This window comes from Lonchura striata, chromosome 4 (genome assembly GCF_046129695.1).
Source record: "Lonchura striata isolate bLonStr1 chromosome 4, bLonStr1.mat, whole genome shotgun sequence".
Classification (NCBI taxonomy): Eukaryota; Metazoa; Chordata; class Aves; order Passeriformes; family Estrildidae; genus Lonchura; species Lonchura striata.
In genome coordinates, this window is record NC_134606.1 from 18,130,258 (window position 1) to 18,155,878 (window position 25,621).

Consider the following 25,621-nt stretch of genomic DNA (forward strand, 5'->3'; position numbering starts at 1 on the left):
GCTCTCCCAGTGGGAAAATCATTTCTGCTGTTGGACACCAGCAGCAGTTCTGGAATCTAACGCTAACAGCATTATCAATTTATGACTTTAGGAACGCTACCAGAATCTAGTAGTAGTGCCTCTAATATTACAGATGGCCCATTTGTCCATTTTTTCCACATGGCCCTTCGTGTCTTTTCTTACATCCTTATTAGTGTTTCATGAGAGCACTCACCTTCTCTCACATAACACAGCTTTTAAAAGGCTACAATTCCCACAGTGAACAAGCTGAAACCAACAAAAACAAACCCTGTTGTCTGCTCTTCCCCCACCAACCCCATGAAGATAGGCAGTCACCTCTCCTCTGAATAAGGGGTCTCAACTGAGCAACCCACACTCTCCACCTCGGTGTGCACAGCTCTGCCCTGTACCACACACATCATGCACGTACCAGTCCCACTGCAGGGTCCTCCGGGCAGCCACGCTTCCTGCCTGAACTGTGACACAACAAGGGAGGATAAAAAGAGAACCATTATGAAGGATATAAAAAAAATAAAAGCCTTCAGATCTCAGAACAACCACGTCAGCAACAGCACAAGTGAGAAACACGGCGCTCCTGTCTGCTTCGTAAGACAGGAGATGGAGCATGGTGATGAAGACAGCACGCTCTGCTCCAGCCTCAGTGACCTGTAGCCACAGCTGCTGGCATTCCCTCACAGCAACACTTCAGCAATCAAATATCCAGGTGCAGGATGAAGATAAGAAAGGTGGAAGCACCCCCCTTTTGGGTGAGAGGTCTTCAAGCACCCTTTAAAAACAGTGACAGCCAGGCACATAAAAGCATTAGCTATTTGACCACATCCTGTAATACAGTTTGGTGCAATCTCAAGCATCCTTACATCACTTCTCTCTTGTGTCCTTACACAAGAAAACACAGCCACCAGGACAAGCCAGGTAACTTCCAGTCTCAACAGATATTCCAACAAAGAAGGGACAGTCTTCAATACAGAGTCTGAAAACATTTTTAAAAATTGCAGCATTTCATTGAAATAGCTCCACTACACACTGACAAGTGAAGGAAGTCTAACTCTCATACAGGCAGAGGGGTAGGTCCTCAGCAGAACTCAGCCAACTCCACCTACCTCAGCTGTACTCTGGCCTGATCACCAGATTTTAAACTCATTACAACTATTTTATAGTTCTGCTAGTTTGAAACAAACCATTTTATTTTTTAACTCTCTAAAAATGGTGACTTTTATTTTAAAATCTGTTCATGAATGAGAAACATTGTAACTATTCCTAATTTTACTCAAAATATTTAAAATTACTGCCATCCTTAATCATATTTAGTACAGCAAAAGGGAAAATATATAAAACCAGTTACTCAGAAAAAGAAGTATATATATTCTGTAGACTGCTCAACAAATTTAATTCAGATGTTTTATGACTGCTTTTACTTCAAGATTTGTGTATATATATGGAAATTACTGATGAAAGAATTGCATTTATGTTGCACTCAGGTGAAAGTCATGCTGTGACAAAAATGTGTGTTTCTTTATACATCAGAGAACTAGAATAATAGGCTATTATATGGGCAATATTTGATTTATGATTTAAATTACATTTATGATTTTCTTATTTTTTAATTCACTTGTTTTGGTTTTTTAACATGAGTCCTTGACTTAAAAGAGATTATATTAGTAAGTACAATGCCTACCAAAACAAGGGTCTAGATCTCACTAATATGCTTTAAAGACATCAAATTCCCTGAGCTAAGTGATTGTGCTAAGTGTGTTTTAAGTAATTTTAGTTTAATTTCTGATTTCTACAGGTAAATGGCACCAGGCTTTAGACACTTCAAAGAAGGTAGAAGTTTAGACAATACCTGAGAGCTTCTCAACATCCCTAATGTTTCATATTTCTAGTCTTTTTTCATACACAGTAAATGAAATTAAATATTCTCAACCACTTTAAATAAATAGATACAACACAATATGTTGACTGCTTGTGGCTGAAGTCAACAGAGACAACTCTGCCTCTCTGGAGACATGTAGTTCTGGTTTTGGCAACAAAATTTCCTGTGCCACCTTTTCTATGTGTCAGCCTAAATTTCTTCCTTAAGTAATCCAAAAGGGAAGAGATAGTGAGTAACAAAAGGACAGGAGGAAACGTAATCCTGCAAACCTGAAGGATCCTTTCAGTTTTGAAAAGGGTTATTAAGGCTCTGGAATTAGCTCAATAAGAGCATCGGGCTAATAATGCCAAGGTCACAGGCTTGATCCCTGATCTCTGAAGAGCTGGACTTGATGATCCTTGTGGGTTCCTTCCAACTCAGAATGTTCTGTGCTTCTGTAATACAGAGTTCTTCAAGTTCACAATGAAAACACCGTCCCACTTTCATATGTGCAGCAAATTTGCTGACAGAGAAACATGTCTGCTTTTTAAATAATGAAAATGTCTTCAACATGTTCCTGTCACTGGAAATCACTTCTTGCAGAAGCCGTTGTCAAAATCTACCCACATGGAGACTGGATGTAGTAAGGTGGGAGTACAGGAGAGAAAAGAATATAAAAGCACTCATTAACCTAAAAGGAATAAATGGATATATTTTAAGTCTTTTAAACTAAACACTTTTACTTCTGTTAATCCAACATGTCCACTCAACAAACAAGACAGAATACTGAAAAATATGGAAGTATGAGAATTTTGGAATTAAAAATTAATTTTAATGTCAGCATCAGAAGCAAACTCTTGTTTGCCAGATTAAATCAGAAAACACTGCATATCCCCACAGTATTCAATATATGTGTGTATATACATATATATATACACACACAGATCTGCCCAAAAAAATAAGTGTAGAAGTACGAAACTGTGTATGGAAAAAGTGGACAGACATAAAGCAGCTGAAGCTGAAAACATCAGCATCCCATACTGATGATATAGTAAACCAGCAGAGGAGACAGAGCAACCCTGAATTATGAAGGTGCAAATATGCATTTGCAAGCCAAAGTTTGAGAATGAGAGGGAGAAGGACCAGGTTTTGTCTTTGTCCAGCTACAAAGGGGGAGGGTTCCCCACCTGTAAAGTGTATTTTGCAACACATCAGGTAGGTTTCATGCAGAAGAAAAAAAGCAATCTTGGTAAGAAAATATGACAGAACTAAAGCAAGTTAATTATTTGCCCAGGGCAGAGAACATATCAACTTCTGTAATTCAGTAAGTCTCATTATGTTAGAGCCTGCCTTGATCCAGAAGCCAAGAAATTATGTGATTTGTCTTTTCTTATTTCAATTTCTAACATTCCTGGTCACACAGAAAATTGAAAAAGCAAGCCCAGCAGTTCAAAATCCTGAAAACAATATTAAAAAGTCCTCAAAAGTCATTAGAGACATCATGATTTTAAACAAGCTGATTTTAGACTGCTGATTTATTAAAAGCGAACCATGGTTTTATCTGCTTTCTGAATGAATCATAGCTATTTATGAAGACACTGAAAGCTGCTGAGCAACAGGAAGAAGAGCCAACAGTGAGGCAGACACAAAAGACCCAACCACCAATGAATCATCTCAAGGTATCCCCAATGCACGTAATTATCATACCCATTAAGCAACATTCACTGTAATTAAGTATTGTTTGGCTTAAATCAGTTACCTGGAATGTCTTCTGATCAGCCCTGTTCCAATTAAGTGGCACTTACTTATTACCCTAATCATGCAGTATCAGTTCAAAGCAGCATAGTACAGCTTCACCTTGAAAACAATCAGCCTAACATTTGGCAACCAAAAGCAAGAGCCCTTGAGTTTCCAAATGACAGAAAACTTATAGGTATAAAGCATCACTACATTGTCTTCTCTGATTTGATTTTATTTCCAAAATTCTCCTCACATAATTCTTAGAGCTGCTACCAGTTGAAGACAACCTGTTTAAAAACAAAAGAGAGATTAAACACATACTAAATGCCACATATTGTGCTATTCCTGAAGTTGCTAGGGAGAACAAGAAATACAGAATCAGCAGGACAATGCTTAAAACTCTCACAGAATCATGCAATCATTTAGGCTGGGAAAGACCATTAAGATCACCAAGTCTAACTACTAACCTAGCACTGTCAAGTCCGCCAATAAATCATGTCCCTAAGCACCATCCACACATCTTTTAAATATTTCTAGGGATAGTTACTCAAGCACTTCCCCTGGAAGCCTGCTCCAATGGTTAATAACCCTACCATTTCAGTTTAATTTAGAAAAATGGAAATTCCTGCACTCTCCTCTACCAGAGCACTGACTATACATGACTCTTTTAAACATGTTTTGCCACTCTTCAAGTTAACTCTAAGTTAAGTTACTTTTATGAATGTATATCTCTTCTGTTTCAGAGAATTAGGTCTTTTTGCTTATTTGAAACCTATGTGCTTCTCAATACAAAAGTAGTCATCTCTCTTACATTAAGAACTTCATTAAGTCACCCATATGAAAGTTATTGTAGAAAATGTTGTAGATGGAACTTCTAATGCTTCACAGTGGAATACTTAGGGTTACTACACAGACAAATACATCTAAATTAACATAAATTAAGCATTTCAATGTGTACATTTATTTTGGCTTTAAGCTAGGTTAACAATTTTTTAAGATTTGAAAACCCTGGACCTGTCAGCAACCCTTTTTCCTTCAGGAAATGTAAGTCCATGAGCCAGCCGTGCCCTTGTGGCCAGGAAGGCCAATGGGATCCTGGGGTGCACTGGGAAAAATGTGGCCAGCAGTCCAAGAGAGGTGATCCTGCCCCTCTACGTGGCTCCACCGAGGCCAAGGGAGTGTTGTCCCCCATTCTGGGCTTCTTCATACAAGAAAGACAAGGAGCTACTGGAGAGTGTCCAGTGGATGCCACAAAGGCAATGAGGGGTCTGGAGCATCTCTCTTCTGAGAAGAGACTGCAGGAGCTGGGCCTATTTTGTTGGGAGAAGAGAAGAGACTGAGAGGAGATCTCATCAACACACACAAGTATCTCCAAGGTGGGTGCCAAGAGGATGGTGCCAGACTCTTTGCTGTGGTTCCCAGCAGCAGGACAAGGAGCAATGGCCATAAACTAAACCACATGTTCCACCTCAACATGAGGAAGAACATTACATAGAGGGTGCCAGAGCACTGGAAAAGACTGCCCAAAGACTCCATCTCTGGAGACATTCAAAACCCATTGGATGAGCTCCTGTGTCACCTGTCCTAGGTGACCCTGCCTTGGCAGGAGGGCTGGACTAGATGATCTCCAGAGGTCCTTTCCAACCCTAATGATGCTGTGCTCCTATGATCTGGCCAGCAGACAGGAGGAAGGCATACTGACACACTTGCCAGCCTGTAGTAACTAATCCACTAGAAGACTGAAGTGTGACCTGTGTTGCCTCTGTTGTTTGAGCTAGTTAATTTTAAACTATCTCAAATGCTCCTACACAGCACTACGTATTTTAGGAGAATTTTATTAAAGTCTGAAAGGCACCTTACTTCTCACATTCATGCACCTTCAGAAAAAAAGCCTCTGACAAATGTTACCCTAAGTCCTCTGGGCTCAGCATTCAATCCAGTCATCACTGACAAATCAAAACTCTTGGTGGTCACTGACAGTTTACAGGGAATTATTTCAGGCTGTTTTATCTCATGTAAGTTTCACACAGATATCAGGACAGGCCTGTTCCAGTGTTCAGTTTCAGTTTATAAAAATCTGCTAGCAAAATATATGTCATCAAATCAGATTGGGAAACAGAGCCCTGCACTGTAGAACTACATAAGAAACTGACCATGCTAGGTTTGTTTCCAAAAAACTTATACAGCAGTCTATGTAAGTTTTCAAAGTCCTGCCTGTGATTTACAAACATCATAAGCATACATTATTAAAGAGACATCAATTTCTGTGACTCCTGGCAATCCTCTGCATAATCCAGCCTAGCAAGGTTCCCATACAGTTTTTCCTGAAATGTGGTTGCAAGCTGTCTTCACACATTAAATATCAGAGGCATGCATATCAAGAGACATAGATTCTTGTTAAGATTTGGTTGCTCAAAAAGCTAAGAAACTAAAAAATTAGCTGCTGAAATCCCTATTTACGATCTCTAAAGCCAAGCTTCAAAAACCTGATCACTCAAAATCATTACTTCCTTGCAAATGGGCAGGGGAAAAAATAAAAATCACAACCTCAACACACATCTGCAGAAAAGTGATTCCCTATCTATAGCTCTTCAGTAAGGAAAAATCCACATCTACTGAAAAAAAGAAGCTCCCAATGTTTTCATCTCAAATATTTCCCAGCAAAAGCTCCTCATTCTTATTTACATAGTACCTCTCCCAGTTTAGTGCTTTTACATCAAACAGGCTGAATTCAGTAAGCCTCTTGATGCTGCAGCTGACCCAGGCTACCACCCCTACAGACCTCTAGTTGCTCACCATCACTTCTGGATGATCACCCAGCATGACAGCACATCACCACTCTGCCCAAGCTCTTTCAAAATAAACACAGGTTTGCTCGCTGTTGTAAGGATTCGTAACAGTAAAATTTTTTCAATGTTCTATTAGTTTAGGTCATTTTAAAAGAACCATGTTAGGGAGCAAATGAGTGAGCAGTTAAGCTTGACAATTTGGATGGAGAGCCTTCTGTCCCAAAGTCACACTAACACAATGGGGCAGCAAAGGTGAGCAACGTGCACAGAAACTTCCTTAGCACACCTGACTGCAGATTACACCACGCTGAAACCACTACATGCAATCACTGATGCTAAAACACATGGATTTGACTCTTCCTTGCTTGCTTGCTCTTCAGCTTATTTGGATAAAATAAATACTAAGTTGCAGACCAATTCACAGAAAATGTAACATATGGACAGGGTGGTAGGATATATCCTGGACAGTCATGACTTAGTTAACTCAGCAAGTATTGACATACACAACTTACTCAATGTGAGCTCTCATTGTGATACTGCAGCAAAAAATGAATTGGAACCTTGAACATAACAAAGAGGAACAGGTAAATGAATTATCTCTGTAGCACTGACAACATTGTAGAGACCAATACTGAATATCTTGCGCTTCTGGCATCTGATTTTCTGGAAGGGAAATCAAAAAATTGGAAGGAAAACAGAGAAGTTATGCAAACATACTTGATGTCTGCAAAAAACGTCCTCAGGTAAGAGTCTTAAAGAGGTCACTTTGATTAGCTTAAAAAAAAGATTACACCCTGGTGTCTTGAGTAAAAGTACTTTTTGTAGGTAGAAACAAAAACATACTGAAAGGCTTCCCAACCTACCAAGTCAAGTCATAAATAGAACTTTTGCCTAGAAAATTAATTCTGAGCAACTCTAATGAAAACCAGAACTTGCTAAAGACAGCGAACAATCAGAATGATTAACCAATACAGTAAGTAGCAAAAGCTTTACTGAATGCTCAATGTCTTCCTTCAGAAAAATACTTATATTTTGTAAAATATTTTGGTCAAATCAAATTCACACTAAGCACAGTTTTCAATTCAATAGAGAGATAACTGAATAGTAAGTTATGACTGAATTACCTGGTCAAACTCTGGCTACATCTGTGGCTTTATGAAATCATATTATTCTCAAAACGAAATCTCTTCCATTTCCTCTACACATGCAAATGTGAAACATGCAAATTACAAACATGATCTTAATTCTTTAAAAGACATCTTTAATTTGCTGTATATTTTACGGCTGAAGACAAAACAGCTAAAGAATTTACCACCTTAGCTACCTTGGTTATATCATTTCACTCAGACAGTGTTATCTCCTTGTCTCCCACACAAGAGTCATGCTGTTATCAAAGTCTTTCTCGCTAAACAATTATTTCCTTTTATGATTTCTTCTGGCTGGTCAAAGATAAGGGCTTACACTGAGGCTGATTAGTGATGCAAACAAATAGGAGTAATACTAGAACAGATATAACTAAGCTGAAGTAATCAGCACTATTAATAACCTTTTGATTTCTAATCAAATACAGCTCTGACTTTTGCTGCCACTTTGCTTTACATCTTCTAAACCACAAAAGAATTAATATTTTATAAAATATTCTCAATATGCCAGTCCTTTTATTCTCTTGTTTGCTTTTTGTCTTATACTTAATAATCTTCATTTAGAAAAAATAAAAATAACAAATCTATTTTTAAAAAATTCTATACTGCCTTTCCTGGTAACAAGATTTAATTATATATTGCAGTATGAAATTCTGCAATTTTTAAAATCTAATAACATTTCTGAAGAGAGTAAAATCACATTTCTTCATATTTGCATTAAAAAAGAACCCAGCAAAAAGACAAAAAACCAACAAAACAACTACCCTTGAGACACACAACTGTGGCAAAACCCAGTTCATACAGTTAAAATATGGCAAAATTACATCCAAAAATAGGAAGCTAACATGTTAGGCCTTAGAAATCTGCACTGCAGGTAGCATTGCCACATCCTTTCATAATCCTGTGCAACTACTAATCCAACAGATGCTCATTCTGCTCAAGTAATGGGCAATGTCCCTTACAGAAAACACCTAAAACCACTAGAAATACATCATTTCCTCATCCTCTGCAAATCCTGGTAGGTAACACACTCTTCCAAACAGGCAAAGTCTTTCACTGGGACTCTGTAAGAGGGATTACATCCAAAGCACCAAGTAAACCCTATAGTTCAATGTACTCATAGGAGAGGCTCAGTGGTTTCACAGTCACATATGTTTGTGATCTCCACCAGCATAGTTATTTTAGAATGGTCTCTCCATTATCTTTCCAAATATTTTTTTTCCCCATGCAGAACAAAAAAAAAAAAAAAAAAAAAAAAAAAAAAAAAAAACCTCGCAAAATATTTGTATGACAATCTTTTTATTTTCCTGCTTGCATTGCTATTTTACAGTTGCAATACTCTTAGAAAAGTTGAATGCTGCTCAATGAATTTATAGTTCATTCAGACATAAAGGTTTAGTGGTAATTCCAGAGACACTTCTGTACACTTGGGGTGTCATTGCTCCATACATCATGCAGCCCCAACATGTGCACAGGGACATCCTTGCTTCAGGATGCTCTAATGAACAGATTTCCATTTCATACGACACTTACTTGCAACAAGAGTAACAGAAATTAAACAAGTTTGCTTGATTAATTTTTGACAGCAATTTTTGTAATTTATCAAATTTAATTTTTTTAACTAATTTTAACAGCAATTGCCGCTGTTTGGTTTTTTCCATCTTTGCCATTTATTTTATGTAACAATCAAGAACAAGAAGAATCAGAAAGAAATCACAACACTGAAACTTTCTTCACATGAAAAGCTCTCTTTTCCACAAAACTGGATTGTCTACCAGCAGACTTAAAAATCAACAGACATCAATGTTAAAGGTAAAGTGACTACAAAAAACACAAAAGGGAAAATAGTATCTGAAACGTGGCAAATATTTTCCAGTTTTCACCTAAAGAATTCCTTTCAGAGATGAAAGTCAAAGATGAAGAAAACAAAACATTTTGTGAGATGTGTGTTAAATGTTGGCCCATACAGATTTGAAAAGACTGTGAGCATCCTTATAAAATGGCAGGATAGCAATAATCGCGGATATTCCCAAAATTTTCTTTATTATGTTGTTTGATTGCATCTGTCCAAGTTCGTGTTCATAAAAGCACCCAATTTCTTTTCTAAAGGTATCCTCTAACCTCACAGTGAATAAATTTAAAAATAAAGTATTAATTAAAAAAAAAATAACCAATTCATAAATGATCCCTAATTAACTTTACTTCCCAAAAAAGCCACACATCTGTTTTCACAGTTGGACATGATTCAACCACTGGTAACCAGAAAAAAGCCCCAGTGTGTTAAAATATTCTAGCCAAAAACTGACACTCCAGCAAAGATGGCTACTATGCCAGCACAATCTGAGCAGCTGTTAGGACAACCTTTATTTATACTGAAAGGGCATGAGACATCCTGATGCTATTACTATTAAACCAGCCAATCTTATTGCAAAGACACCACTGGTTGAAAATGGACAATGCAAAAGCACAACATGCATTTTACCAATCAAGCAGATTATAATTATGTGAGAACAGTGATGTATAATAATCCACTCTCTACCCACTTTTCCACAACAGACTCTGCAGGGCTCAGCTTCTAGAAAAAAATTCTTTGTAAATTATTTTTAATACAGCTGTTATTATGAGCATCAGAAAAATCAATTAACAATGCTACCCTAACTCTTTAGGGAAAAAAAAGGACTTAGATAAATAGAAAAAGATTATGCTATTTCTTTTACAGCATTATTCTTATTCTGTAAGTGACATCAAAGAGCCACAACCCCCTCCTCTTTTTTTCCCTCCTCTTTTGGCTTTGACATCACACAGAGAGAAAAGTATTCCTTTCACTGTCTCTTGTATAGCTGGAGAATCCAAGCTCTGCATATTGTTATCACTTTCTATCCTTGAATATGAATTATTTTAATCCTCCAGCAATTAACAGTCTATTGGATTAAAAAAAAAAAAAAGGCTGGGAGTGCAACCTTACTTTTGTTTTGCTAATTTATTTGGGCAATAGTTCATTTTCTTATTGTTTCAGTGTGCGCATGTCCTACTTAAAATCTTTTTTTGTTACCATGTTTTCAGCCATCTTTTTTTTCTTTTCTTTAAACCTGGAGTTTCCCACTCTCAAGTATATTTCATGGAAGGCTTTCTGTAGTAATTTTGCATTTTAGAGCACCACCTATTCATTTAAGCACACAGCTTTTTGGTTGGGAGAAAAGTAATAATCTTTTATTTGTAAAACCGTTTTAAAAATAAGTTTTTCTAAACTTCCACAGAAGAATTGGCAGGTTTTCTTCACCATAACAAGGTCTCCTTGATCTCATTGCTTTCTTGCTCCCATCACCATAATTACCATCGATACATGTAATGTATTCAAAGCATGCCAAGTTCTTGACAAGCAAGATGGAAGCAAAGTTCTCTGTCCTCAAGATACAGCTGTTTAAGGCCCTAATCCGATACACCACACATCCATTTTAAACCTGTAAGCAGTTCCCTTGACTTCCAAGTGTTTACTGTTGAGCAATTAAGTGGTCTGCTGGATCAAGGCCTAAGCAAAGTGAGACATGGAGGTAGCAGGCAGATATAATAAGAAGCATCATGAATGACAAGTCAAAGTTTAGCAGATATATCAATTCACAATGTGCTGTTTGACTCAAATAAATATAATTTACAAAAGAAACACAAAGGAAATGGTTGAAGTAAATTATCTTATTGGAGTGAGTTTGTGAGTTTTACAACCCAAATAAACCTCTGACAGTGTGAATTGCTCAGTTCAGGGAGCCTGTGACAACTGTGGATATGTTTTATGAAGCTATGCACACATTCCTAAAATGAAGTTCAATCAAATTTTTAGGAATTATTACACCAGATATACATTCTAGGCTGTTGCTGTTCAATTACAAACTCCCGCACTAGGCTTCAAAAGTTCACTGCAAACAGGCAGTATCATAACACTGACCTGCTCTAGACCAAGTCAGTTTGCTCTGTAAGACAAAAAGAAGGGCCAAACAAATAAACAGACAGTCAAAATGAGAAGGCGAGGAAATTTTTACAACCAACAGCTGCCTCAAAAATAAAATTAGGAAAAAGCTCCATCTTAATCAGCTCCACAGTCTCAAAAGAAAGCTAAAAGGCTGAATATAGAACCCTCAATTGCAAGCTATACTATTCCCATTCTGTCTTTTCATCATTAATCTTTTTTCAATTATTAGAATAATAAAAAGTTATTGTTCATCTAATCTACAGACTGATCCAAGTATGGCAGCAGACACCAACCTAAAGAAACAAGCAACAGGTGAATAGAGTGAAATGCAGCAGAGTGATGAATGGGGTTTTGGTCAGTTTGTTCCACAGTTTTTCAAGTGCAAAATAAGATTACCCATTTTTAATAATTAGGCAACAATGGCTTTCAAGACACCAGGTAGATGAAAGCCTACATGATCTTCCCCAATGGTCTCATGACTTCAATGAGTCAAAGGGGAAAGCATGAGACAGCAAAAAGTGTTTGTTCAGGGAACCAACCCAGGAAGCATCAAATCCAACATCAGTAATAAACAAAAAGAGGTGGTATTAATGGTAAATAGGGAAAAACTAAATTATAGAAAGGCTTTAAAAGGACAAGAGTCATAAAGTCTAAAGTACGAAATGAGACAGTATGTACTTCAATTTGTATTTTTAAGTAAGGGTAAGCGAGTAGGTAGGGGCAATCAAGACATGTACAATCAGGGCTTATACTGTATACAGAATGGATGGATATATTGGGGTTACTGGGGATGACTGTGAGAAAAAGGCTGATTTATTCACGGTGACAGGAAATTATGTAGGTGGTAACTTTAGGGTCAGAGCTTTAGTAGATCAGAAATAAACAAATGCGCAAGCCAGTATGTAGGAAATCATCAGAATTTAGAAACAGCCTCTATGAAAGGAAGGGGTTGAAAATGACACTTGGATTACATCCTTTAGTGATATGAGGAAAGTCTCTGCAATGGGAAGAGACTGAGTGTGATTCCAAACTGTTTCTCACACTGATTTTGTCTGTGGATTGGTATTTCTCCAAGCATGAATAACTCTGTATAATACAGAACAGATCACATCAACTGACAGTGGAAAACTTTCTTTGTAAAATTCACACTAGGAAACTCATTAAAGTACAAGATATTACCTCCCCCTACAGTAGAGACTGACAGCATTCACTCATTCTAGCAACTGTAATAATGTCTCTTCTCTTCTTTATTCTTCTAATAACCAGAACATAGATCATGAGGTCAAAAGTGGCAGAAAAAATTTCATCACCTTCAGCAGGCTTTGCATATAGCCTACAACACTTACTCTTAATTCTTCCCTCCTCCACAATTTCAATCTTAATCTGCTAATTCCATAGTATTGTGAAACTCTAATCAGCAGCAGCAGTATGATTTGTGGTTCAGTGCTACCCTTCTGGAACATTTGTACAGGTGAACATAACAGTAAAAGCATGAAAAAAGCTTCACACAGGGACAACAGAGGGAATCTACAGTTTAAAAAATCCATATATTTTCTGGCAAGTATTTGTAAGGGGGATGATTAAATATTCTATATGCAATTAGCAAATTGTCAATAGAATTCAATAAATATTGTTTAAAAAAACTCTAATTATTTGTTACAATAACCACCAACTATTGCCATTTTGTTTGTGAAGGTTTGTAAACTACTTCCATTTGAGAAGTAATTGATTCCATTTTTATCATTTGCTCAAGTTTATGTGGTTGTTCACATCCAAAGAGATGATAACATCTATTTGCAGCAAATTATACATTAAATTCCTCATTCAAAAGCTGTAATGGAAAACAAAATGCTAATTTGTGCTGTAAACGGAAGTACAGAATCATAATCACTCATTGTTAACATTAGGAACTAAATTGCTCTTGCAAATCATAAAATGGGTTAAAAATGTGGAGAGCTTTTGCAAGCCAAAGTACCAGTGCCTCTGATTCACTCCTGTTATACTACAAGTGATGAAACTAACCTTTCCTCTTCATGCCAGCACAACTACCCCTTTTTGAGGGAAAGAATAATGGCCTTATGATTGCAACATAAGGGTGCATGCCAGGTGACCTGTTCTATCCACAAGTCTCCAACCAGCTTCCCCAAATATGGGCTTCCATGCACCCTCAGCTGGACAAACTCAAGTGGATGCAGGAACTGTCTACACAAGCAAGTACTGTAGAACTGTAAAACTGGAAGAGTCAGAGAGCTGGTGCCAAGGATCCGACGTCGACACTGCACACTCTGCACCACGCACTTCAAGGTATGGTTGGATTATTTAACTTCACCCTAGATCTGATCTCATCTCATTAGCTGAATATAAATTTGTAGCTCAAATTCACCAGGGGTACACCTGGAACACATCTCACAGTCCAGTTTTATCCAAAAGGAATTCTGATCAGTTGCAATGAGATCAGCCTACAACACTAACCAAAGCACGGCAGTGTTGGGATAAACGCAGCACACTTCTGCCTTCAAGAAAAGTGCTAGCGTAGACACACCTCTCATCATTTTGGGTCACAGTGAGTTCACGTGGAACCGCAAATACCCAATTTCTCCTTCCAAAATTAGCACCAGTGTCACAAGTGCTATAACCAGAGCAAGGGTCACTCTCCTATTAATCTGTCTTCACCTTAATTTTACCTTTAGAGAGCAGACAGTAACACACAGCTATGTAGCAGAAGGAGAATCTTAACTCCACTTGTAGAGAACACAGAGCCTAAGACAAAAAATACTGTAGAATTATTTTGCTTCTGTCCTTTTTAGCAGTTTTACAGTTCTATAAGTTTTAAATGTACAAGGAGTTTTGCTCACACAGCAGACAGACACATCATAGGAAATTAAAAAATCACCGACACATTAGGACTGTGCACCTGCTCTTCCACATTTCATTAAGCCTCTACACCTAAATGTACGTCAGGTTCTCTCCTACGTGCATCCGTTGTGCTGGTATCCCTCAGTGATACCTTCTGGTCATGGCGAGACAACCTGGATCACAAGCATCCACACCGCCTCAGGAAAAAAACAATAAAAAGCCCATTAACTTTTGGTAAGTCAGATCAGATCATTATAATCTAAATTGTAAGTGCCAGATAATATGTAAAAAAAACATGTAAATGTTTGTAAATAAACTGCTATTGTTATCAAGGCTTTCCTAGCTTATATTGTATAACTCAAATCCATGTAAAATAGCTGATTTGCCAGTCTTTTCTGTTATTAGTATTAAAAAAAATATAATTATGTTATCAAGAAATGAAAATTGCCTTTTAGGTGACCAAAAGAAAGTTCCTCTTCTTCATGTAGTAAATCATTTTACTGCTGCCCTTTTATATTTAATACCCTTCTGCAGTACCCATTTATCTCTACACTAGCACAGTGTACACATTGATTTCCTATGGTCTCTCTGGAAGAAGGTTCTGCTTCCCTGATGATGAGTACAAAGGGTGGATGACCCCATTCTCATTCCAATGCAAACCCTGCACTTTTACATTTCTGCTTAGACCACATGAACATTTGACCAGCTAAGAACTCCCTGCCCTCTTCCTTCAGAACACATTGCTAGAACTACTGACATTCTCTCCTGAACAAAACTGTATTTTTGAAAATCCCATCTTATGTATAAAGCACTGAACAGCATTAGATCATCGCAGCCATAACTGTAACTCACAATCTGCACATGAGGTTTTTCCTCTAAAATTAGATACAACAATGATATCTTGCCCATTTTCTGCACATTCTTTAAAGTTGTGCTATTGTGCTCTTCTGTGTAACTATTCAGTTGCTCTTTTCTGGGGCATGAAGAAATGCTTCATTCCTAGTTTGAACCACGCTTTTTTTGTTAGATGAATCTGCCATCAGAATACACTTTTCAAAGTTACTGTGTTGGATGAGCAATTTAGGCATTAATCTCTGAAAGAAAAGGAATCATGTTTAACAACATTTTTAATAAAGTCCATTACCTGTTTTTAATAAACTACATCTTTCTCATTATCCTCTCATTTATCTTTTGCTGGGATGTCAAGAAAATAGGTGTCTTCAGTTTCACTTTCATTTTTACTGCTATTTTTTCAGGTTTGTGCACGAACACCCTTTGGAGTCAGGAAAACTTCAAATCCAGGATTCAGTCTTTTTTAAAATTTCAAAGTATTTTCTGTTAATACTAAACCAGGATTGCATTTTTTTTTTCTTCACTAATTTAGTTTTGACAGCCTTCTTTTAATTGGCACAGATGTTACAGGCTCTGTTAAAATGTAGCTTCAGCTGAATGATGGTATTATTCCATTGGTTTTCACCACTAAATAATATACAACTATTAACTCTTTTTCCATTTAAGAAAAACATCTTCAAAAACCACACAGTGCACTATCCAATCTTGTACAGATTGGTATCTTTCATTCACAGACATACTCAGTATATGCTATACACGTGCAGAGCATTAACACAAATTAATTAGCATGTTTCCAAAACTGCGTAGATTTCATGTTCCACTACTCAAATAACATTAAAGGAAAAAAAAAAAAAAAAAAAAAAAAAAAAAAAAAAACATGGGAAAAAAAAGTTAAGTCAAAAAGTCTATTTTGGCTGATTGCCCCTGAGAATTGGCGACTGGTCATGCTCTAAGTAAAAGAACAAAAATGCATAAAGGCAATATACTACACTCGGTTCAACTCCCCAAAAATACTGGCAGAAAGCTACGCTAGGGCACTTCTGTCCCTGCTCATGTAAAGACAAAGAGGCAACCCACAAGGTTGGCTCTTAGCTTCATCTTTCACTGACTTAATAATACCTACAGAACATATTTGCCCAAGTATGTTGTATAATGTACTGCTATGTTTGAAAACAGGACAAAGAAAATGGTGCTAGTTACTAAGTTCACAGCTGAAAGTTGCAGGGAAAAATCTCTGAAATAATGGCATCAATCAGACAGCATACTCCTCATTTTACTTCTATACTGCATGGATTTTGATGTCAAAAGAAGTATCCGGATTTATGTGTTAGTCATAGAATTTCATTCACAAACTACATTTCAAATTATTTTCAAGCACTTCCCCACCACATAGATTAGTAACACAGCAACATATCCAATTCTTAACTGGAGAATGAAAAATAATTAATACAAATAATGCTGCCAGTTAGCACAGACAGGTTATGCCGAGAAATATTATTGCTCTTGCAAGGCTGAATACTCCTTGCAGCACTTATAAATAGCTGTTATTTACTCATGACTACTAATTAAGAAACAGATGTAAAGAAAATTTCCAGAAGACACACTCAGGAAGGTTCTGGAAAAAATAAAAAACCAGAAGTAGAGTGACAGCCTAAAAATGAAGAAAACAGAATAAGTCAACAGGAAATCTGATGGATATTCCTTCATCTCAGTTTTATACACGCTGGCAAGACAACACAGGTAAGTTTATGCAACCATAGTTCAAAGTTCTTAGGATTTAAGTCTACAAGTTTGACTACTGTGTAATTCAGCATAATGGTTAAATCTCTGTACCACAATAACTATAAAAAAAGACAACAAGCTTCAGGAGAACACTCAATCTCTTTGAAGTTATCCTTAATAATGTGAAGTCTTATTTGTAGCTAATATGGAGCCTTATATTCTGGAAGACTAAAAAACTGAGTCAAAACAGACTTCATAAAGTTTCTAGACATGATTTCTCCATTACAAGCATTTTTGTGATGCACTTTGAAATTTAATATGCAGTGGAAAAGCTCCTTCCATGCATCTATGCTTGTGCTTAAAAACGAACTGCAATAATGCACCAAAAATATAAATGTTGAAACACAACTCTCAAACTCCCTGAATTATAAAGTAAACATCATGTCTGTCTTTTCACAGCTGCCAGACAGCATATTATGCTTCTAGAAGTCACTGTTCTCTTTAACCTGACTGGTTCCATTGTTGAGTTGTATTCTGATTACTTATACTCTCATTAAAGCCTTGAGATGCCAGGAAAAGATTCTTTTAGTAAGCTATGGCTGAGCCACTATTGATATTATACAAGGGATCCTTTTACCTCGTATAAGATGTTGAGAGTGCATCATATTGATTTGGAATAAAAAACTATTTTTCCAGTAGTCAACCCATCTTCTCATCTCAGCACTTTTTTTTTAAGTTTTTCTGTTTGCTGTTTTGTTTTAAACATTTCGGCTATGTTGCTAAATTTAGCAAGAGGGTTTAAAAGCTTTTTTTATTTTTTTAAACTCAATTCAGGTAAAAACAAACAAACACGAATATGGCTGACAGTCAAGTCTGAGCCAAGTCTGCCTTTTTTAAGTGCTAAAACTTGTAAGAAAAATGTATTTGCAGCAAAATCCCATATTCATTTTGATTTCATATTCAGACTAACATCTACCGCTAATCCTCAGCTGATGAATTTGACTGATATAAATGGTAACGTAATACGCAAAAGATGAAAATAGAAAGGAGCCTTGAGCACCAGAAAGAATATGTGTCTTAAAAATTCTTCTCATCTTCACCCTGGAAGCTCTTGCAAGCTCATCTGTTCGTCCGTTGTAATGCTATGTAATGATTACACCTTCTCCTTCGAAGCACCTTTCCTAATCATGCATATTTAATTCAACTTTGTGTATATATCCTACAGTTTATATAGTCCTGCTATAAATAGACCTTCTGCATTCTGAATTATCTCCCGCGTTTTCCCTTAGATACAGTTCAACACTGGTATTTAGAACAGATCAACTCTGGATTTGCCAGCAATTCTTCCTGCTTCCATTGTGATAAGGCTTGCTCTCCTGAAAGGGGATGTAAGGGAACCTATCATTTCACAATGACATTCTTCCACCGAACTGTTTCGCTACAGAACGAAACTAACTTTAGATAAAGAAGCTGGTTTCAACCTGATTTTATTGTCTGCGTTCCTAAGCATTTTCCCTTTCTGATGGTTTCAAAGGAGTAACTGCCTGCCTTTTGTACCAGGTATGAGCCCTTCTTAAATCCCAGCGACTTGCACGGGCTCGCATCTAGCAGGACGACGACAATGCACGTTCTGTGTTCATATAAGCACACGGGCACCGGTGTGTGCCCTCGGTACGTGCAGAGGAACACACGCCCGAGCGGGCTCGGGAGCACCGGCCACCACGAGCCACTGCGAGCGGCGAGCGCGGCGCCAACTCCCGCCGAGGCGGCCCCGGCCACGCCGGGCCCGCGGCCCGGGCAGCCCCGCCGCGCTTCCGAGCGGCGGCCCCGGCCGCGCCCTCCCGGCCCCGCACGGACCGGCCGAGCGCCGCCGTCTCCGCGCACCCGCCGGCCGCGGGGCTGCCACAGCGGCTGCGGATGGCTTCGCCGAGCCACAGGGGCGACGGCGTTTCAGCGCTGGCTCTACGCTTGCTGCGCGTCTGGTCCCCACACGAGCCCCCCTCTCCTCGGCGCACGCCAGCCTGACCTGCTCCCCGCCGGGAAGGCTCTCCCGGCCGGGGCGGCACACCCGGCAGGCAGCTGCGCCGCGCACGGAGCGGGCGCCTGCCGCGATGGGCCCGGCGGGGTCCGCTCGCACCCGGGACACAGAGAGAGATACGTCTTTATTTATTCAGCCGCCTCGGACAGAGCAGGCTGTCAGCGCTTCGGAGCCCCACCGCCCCGCTCCTCGCCGCTCGGCTTTTGCAACTCCTGGAGCAGGGAAGTGCGCGCGGCTTCTCCCTGCCTCGCCGTGAGGCGTAACCTCAGACTGTTACCCGCTAGTTTGGGGCTGTCAGTCTCCTTAAAACTGAGGTCGTTTTCCCCTGAGCCCAGCGGGCTCTGTCCCCCGCAGGGAGGAAGCGGGGAGGTGACCCCCCTGCCCCGGCTCCCCCGGTCCCCCGCGGGCACCACCGCCCGCACAGCCCGGGGCGCCTCTCGTCCTCCCCGCGGCCCGCTTCCATCCGCTGCCCAACTTTTCCTGTCACGCCAGCGCCAGAAAACCCCTTCCCCACGCACGCACGCACACACACACCGGTGTAGTTTATAAATGACAGTTGCCTGTAGACTTTCACCAGACAAGCAGCGGGGGCAGCAGACTACAACAGTTATTTAATTAAAGGCGCTTCGGAGGCTCCCAGAATAGCTCTCTACCTCTGAGGCGCGATTTCTGGTTTCCCCCCGCTCTCCCCCACCGCCTCGCCAGCCGCCCCCCGGTGCCCGAGCCCCGGCGCGGGTGCGAAGGACGGACCCGGCCGGCGTTACCCGGCTGCGCGCTCCGCATTGCACAGTCATCAAAGTTAAGTGCATGGAAGGGGGATCGAGGGTGAATCACAGAGAGAGATGGGTGAGCCGAACTATTTCCACCTAGGCAGGATCCGAAATTACGGATCTGGATGCGTATGCAGCCATTTCTGAGGGAGGAGGAAGCGGGTGCAGGGGGGTCCCTCTGGCACGCAGCCTGTCGCTCGCACCCCGCTCCCCCCGCCCGGCAAACTCGCCCGGCTGCCTCAGCGCGGTCCCTCGGTGCAGCCCAGGGCAGGCTTGGGGCACTCCGATCGAGTTGCCCGGCTGAGCCCCAAGTTGCTCCCGGGCAACACACAGCCCTCCGCGGGCTACGGCTCTCGTTCTTTAGTCCTCCTCACGCTCCTCTTCCTCACAGGAGGGGAGGGGGCAGAGGGAAGGGGGGCTGAAAGGCACACGGGAAGAGGCTCTTTTCTCTCATTTCTTTCTTTGGCCGATTTAACCCCCACCCGCAACACACACACATGCTAAACAGAAACACTTCCAGACCCTTCCTGCACACACTGGCGGCACCCTCGTTTTCCCCCGAGGAGCCGGGTGGGCGCAGCGGCGGCGAGCGCGCAGCACCGGCCACCTCTTACCTGGTTGTAGGAGGTCTCCCAGGAGGAGGTGTAGTTGTAAAAGAAGGAGGAGAAGCAAGCGTCTTCCGACAGCCCGCAGCCAGCCATCCTCTGGGCGCAAAACCTCTTCGGGAAGGCACGAGCAGCCCTCGCAAACTCTTGCCTCTTGCGCGGTCGCTGCCGCCGCCGGCGCTGCCCCCGCGGAGCGGTGCCGACAGCTTCGCGCTGGCGGCGGCCGGCGCGGTGCGTGCGGGAGAGCGGGGCCGGCTGGCCGGCCGGCTGGGTAGATGGATGGTGGCTGGAGGGATGGAGGCGCGGGTACCGCGTGTGTCTGAGCGTGCGAGCGCGGCCGTTCGCGGCGGCACCGAGGGGCCGGGGCCGGTCACGTGCGCGCGCTCACTCCGCCGCCGCCGCCGCCGGGGACGGGCCGCGCTACAGACCCCGGCACTGGATCGCCAGCGCCGGGCGCCCTCGCCATCCCCACCCGCCCGCCCGGCCCCGCTCGGCAGCGCAGCCCCCGCGCGCGGGAACGAGGGGGCGCCTGCGGAACCTGCGGCCGCACCGCGGCGGGGAAGGAGCGGGCAAGTGGCGACGCGCGTCCTCCCCCGCCGCGCCGGGGCAGCGCCGCCGCGGGCGGGCCCGCCCTCCCGGCCGCGGCCCGGCCTCCCCGCCCCGCCCCGCGCCCAGCCCCGCCGCGCTGAGCCGTGCCCCGCCGTGCCGAGCCGTGCCGTGCCGTGCCGAGCCGCCCCGCGCCGCCAAAGTTGTCGCTGGGCTCGCAGCCGTGTGGGCACGGGCTCGACACGGACGCCGCGGCCCGGCCGCTGGCGCCCCAGAAGAAGGGGCGGGAAGGGCGACGGGAAACTTGCCAAGAGCCGTCCTGACAGGTGCGGCTTCCCTGAGCGCTCCTGGGGGTGTTCGCCTCAGCGCCCCGCAGCCCCGCACAGGGCCCCGCGGCACAGCGGACCTCCCGCCCAGAGGAAGGGTAACACTGACGGCCCGTAAGCCCTCGCTGAATTGCTCACCGGACATGGCGAGGTCGTGCAAAATAGCATGATCTTAAAGAGTTTTCCAGGAAATTAGCGGAAATAGACTGGATTACGTTGACTCCGCTCCCTGAGTATGTCTTATCCTGCTTGCAGACCCAGTACCTTGAGCAAGTAACTCTGACACGGGGAACATTGTCCTCATCAGCTAACACTGATATCACAAAACTCAGCTAATGGTGAATGTAAAGCAAATAATGTAGATGGTATTTTTTTCAGAATAGCTGTTTTGTTTCATATAAAAATATATGGGTTTAACTAATAAAAAATAATACTGTGTCTGCTTCCAAAGCTCTGGGAGGGAGGGTAAATTTGTTGAGCACCACCCAGTATTCGTAACAGCCCACAGCCATCAGTAGAAAAGACTAGACCCATTTTTGTGGCACAACTGATCAAAAGTCCTCAATTGTCCTCACCTGACACTCCAAGGAAGAAAACACGATTTAGTAACACCCATGGAATCTTTTGGTCATTCTATTTGTTGAGAAAACAACTGTGGCATGAGTATGGAAAGTATGGAATCCGGTGAAACACACTTGAGCATAGTAGAAACTCACCTTTTTTGACATGAGTTTATTGTCCAAAAGAAGACTAGCCAATAACATAGACATTGTGACATAGAGTTCTGTCCCAAATGAGGCCAAAGTGCCTTTCATCCTGACCTAAACCAATTAAAAATACAGCATGAAGATTCCCAGTAAGAAAACATGGAAAGCAGATCAGAAATAAGGTGTTCACTATGTTCACAATGATATGCTTTTCAGATTACTCCAGTATTTTCTTTCAGAGACTTCATCCTGTTTAAGCTGCTCACCAGTCACCCACAAAACTCACATAGTTTAAGAATTTATTGCAGCTTTTCAGACAGCAACAATAAAGGCATAAAATTCCTTGTCATTTCAGCATCATTCTTGAATTTCCCTTTGTCTGAGGGGTTGGTTTTCAAAGCATCTCACTTCTAAAATTCTAAGTATTTTCACTTTGCATGTTTCAACTTCATATTAAGTCTTAGTGAGTTCTATTCGGACTCCATACTCCAGCATAGCCTGACCTCTGAGCTAATTTACTCTATCCAAGCAAATTTTGCACTTCCTCCCTTGCCCCCGTCCCCAGCCCCAATATCTGATATATTTATACACTTCAGTAGGTAGCATTTACTCTACTTCCTCTCCTCTAGTGACAGATATACTTCTGTCTCTCATGCCAAGTTCCTTAAAACTCTTAAAACAGATTATGTGCTGTTAACTGTTTGGGATTTTTTTCTTATCTTTTCCCTTCAAACATTGTTCCTCACCCTGCTGTTAACCATTTGGTCTAGCTCAAAATCTCTTAATTTGAATTTCAGAGAGTTCCTCTGGGGGACCATCACTGGTAGGAGGTTAAGCTTAATTGCACAGTGATCAGTTACCAATGGAGATCCGATTCTAGTCTTTGCTGGTAGCTGTGAACTACTCCGAGCCTTTGCAAGGCCTCCGCAGAGTGCACTTCTGCTGGCAACAAAAAAGACCTGAAAATTTGTAGTTTTCAGTCAACCAGCCATTACTGAAATGGCCAATAATAATCTCTTTATCTCACTAACATCATTGTCACCGTGATGGTGGTGGCGAAGTAAAAAAACAGTACGCTACTTCTATTACTAGAAGTGTGTAACCAAACATCATAAAATCTACAAATAGCTCTTGTCTATTATCCCATCCCAGTGCACTAACATCTCCACAGAAAATATGCTAAAAGTGTATTCAGTTCTGTAGACAGGAAGAAGTAAAGTGGAGATAAATAAACTCTTGTAAAGAATTTGGGAGAATGGATTGGTGAGGGGTGGAGGCAACAGCAAAAACCATTAAGTGTTTGAATAATAAAAGTAATCTCAGGATAACCATTAACACTCCATTGGTGCTGGGGGGGAAAAAAAAGGCCTGGTGCAGATGGAACAGAGAAAAATCACTCAAGTATCTTCAGAGGTGCAGTTACAATATACCAGGGTACTAGATAAAGACTGTCAAAGCACTAGAAAAGCATCTTATTAAATACAATCTAGAATTTTATTTATTTGCTTTGCTCTTTGCTTCCATGTTTTCATCTTAAAGATTTTCAAAATCTAATAAGATAGAAACTTCTCTTGGAGGAGTAGGAGAGGGGTGGAATTTATTCCCAAAACTGATTTTTCATGTTAAAAAAACAGAATCAGGATGAAACTTTTATATTATACTGGTCTTGCCTTCTCACAGACAGCAAGAGGCTGATGGGTTTTGCTGGGATACAGTTAATTTTCTGTGCAGTAGCTGGTGTGGGGCTGTATTTTGGATTTGTGCTAAAAACTGTTGATAACACAGGGATGTTTTTGTTATTGCTGAGCAGGGCTGACATGGCATCAAGGTTTCTCTTCTGCTCCTCATTCACCCCACCAGTGAGGAAGCTGGGGGTGCACAGTGTGCTGGGAGGGGACAGAGCCAGCACAGCTGACCCCAACTGACCTTTTTATGCACTTATGAATAGGCTATGAAGAAAGTAGTTTTTTTTCCCTTTTTCTTTTACCTGCAAATAAGATAGGTGGACAGCTTCTAGCTTTATTTTAGAATATCTGATATTATAGACTTCCCCTCTGAAAAGAGATTTTCAGCTAATGAGGTCAGATAAAGTTACACATCTGCTAAAACAAGTGACAACAGTGAATAAGAGAATAGCCTGTGGCATCATGCTCAGCACATACAGCTGGGGGAAGAAAAAAGAGGAGAGGTTTTGAGTAATGGTGTTTGTCTTCCCAAGTCGCCCTTCAGTGTGATGGAGCGCTGCTCTCCTGGGGATGGCTGCACACCTGCCTGCCCATGGGAAGGGGTGAATTAATTCCTTGTTTTTGTTTTGCTTTGTACACATGGCTTTTACTTTATCTGTTAAACTGTCTTTATCTTAGCACATGAGTTTTCTCACTTTTATGATTCTCTCCCCCATCCCACTGGAGGTGGGGAAGGAGCAAGAGGTTGTGTGGGTCTTTGTTGCTGGATGGGGTTAGACCATGAAACCAGCAAGACAAGTCTGGGCCAAGGACTATTGTTTGAAACAATAAATAGATCTTATCTTGGTATCGCGTGCCAGGTATTGTCAGAGACTTCTCAAAGAGGAAACTAGTATCTCGTAACAGGCAAAAGCCAGAGCATCTTCCTTTTCTTTATGCAGAGTGATCTCTTTAGAAATTTCTTGAAGACCAAGGAAGGCTTCTAGAGGTCTTTAGTTGGAGAAGCATATGGAGAATTTGAGATAGAAAAGCCATTCCTGTGCAACTTACATGTTCCATGTAAAAAGATTATCAGAACAATCCCAAAAACTCAGGGTTTAACTCAGCTGTAGCCACTAAATTAAGATTCTGTAAGAAGGTGATACTCCATGGCTGTACATTTTGTTTAGGTAGCTTAGTATCCCCCCAGCAGTCAGTGTAGCATCTAAGCGGAGTGCTGTGTTTCTCATATTTTTAATGCATGTGATCATAAACACCTCAAAGTATTTTTGAGTACTATTCTCTTATTCACTGTTGTCACTTGTTTTGGCAGATGTGTAACTTTATCTGACCTCATTAGCTGAAAATCTCTTTTCAGAGGGGAAGTCTATAATATCAGATATTCTAAAATAAAGCTAGAAGCTGTCCACCTATCTTATTTGCAGGTAAAAGAAAAAGGGAAAAAAACCTACTTTCTTCATAGCCTATTCATAAGTGCATAAAAAGTCAATTAAGACAGTCCATAAAAATTGAAGAGGAAAGGCTTCAGAAGTCCACTGGTATGTTTTCTATTAGGCTAATACCTTAAAGCTTCCTTGGCACTTTCCAACAAATCATTTTATTTGGCTTTATGAACACCTCTGGAGCTAAGTATTAGATCTTTTTAATATTTGAGGAGATCAACTGTTAAGTACCAGACCCTTGGAAAAGTCAAGCAACATTGTTAGACAATGTTCATAAAAGAAATTAGCCCCAGAGGAGTAAAAGCCTACTTAAAGCAGAAATAAGTGGAGATTTCAGAGTGTTTAGGTGTCTGTTTATCTTTAAAGATAACTTGTGTCTGTAATACAAAAATGTAAGATTAGACATCATTGAGAATCAAACTACAAGTGGATGAGAACACAGCAACTGTGGTCACCTCTAAAATACCTTTTCAGTGTTCTTTTTTTCCCACTGGCTTTTTACTGTATTCTAGGTAAAATCCAAATAGCTTTTGTCACCTTAACATGGCTACACAGCCCAGTTCC

At 41.1% G+C, this 25,621-nt stretch overlaps 1 protein-coding gene across 1 annotated transcript in view; it reads right to left on the reverse strand.

Moving 5' to 3' along the window:
• PPARGC1A (PPARG coactivator 1 alpha) overlaps positions 1-20,736 on the reverse strand; it is a 362,006-nt gene extending 341,270 nt beyond the window's left edge. The window contains exon 1 of the mRNA XM_021554414.3: positions 20,361-20,736. Within this exon, the coding sequence (XP_021410089.2) occupies positions 20,361-20,447 (87 nt within the window). The 5' untranslated portion in view covers positions 20,448-20,736. The remainder of the gene's footprint in view (positions 1-20,360) is intronic.
• Positions 20,737-25,621: the final 4,885 nt, after the last annotated feature.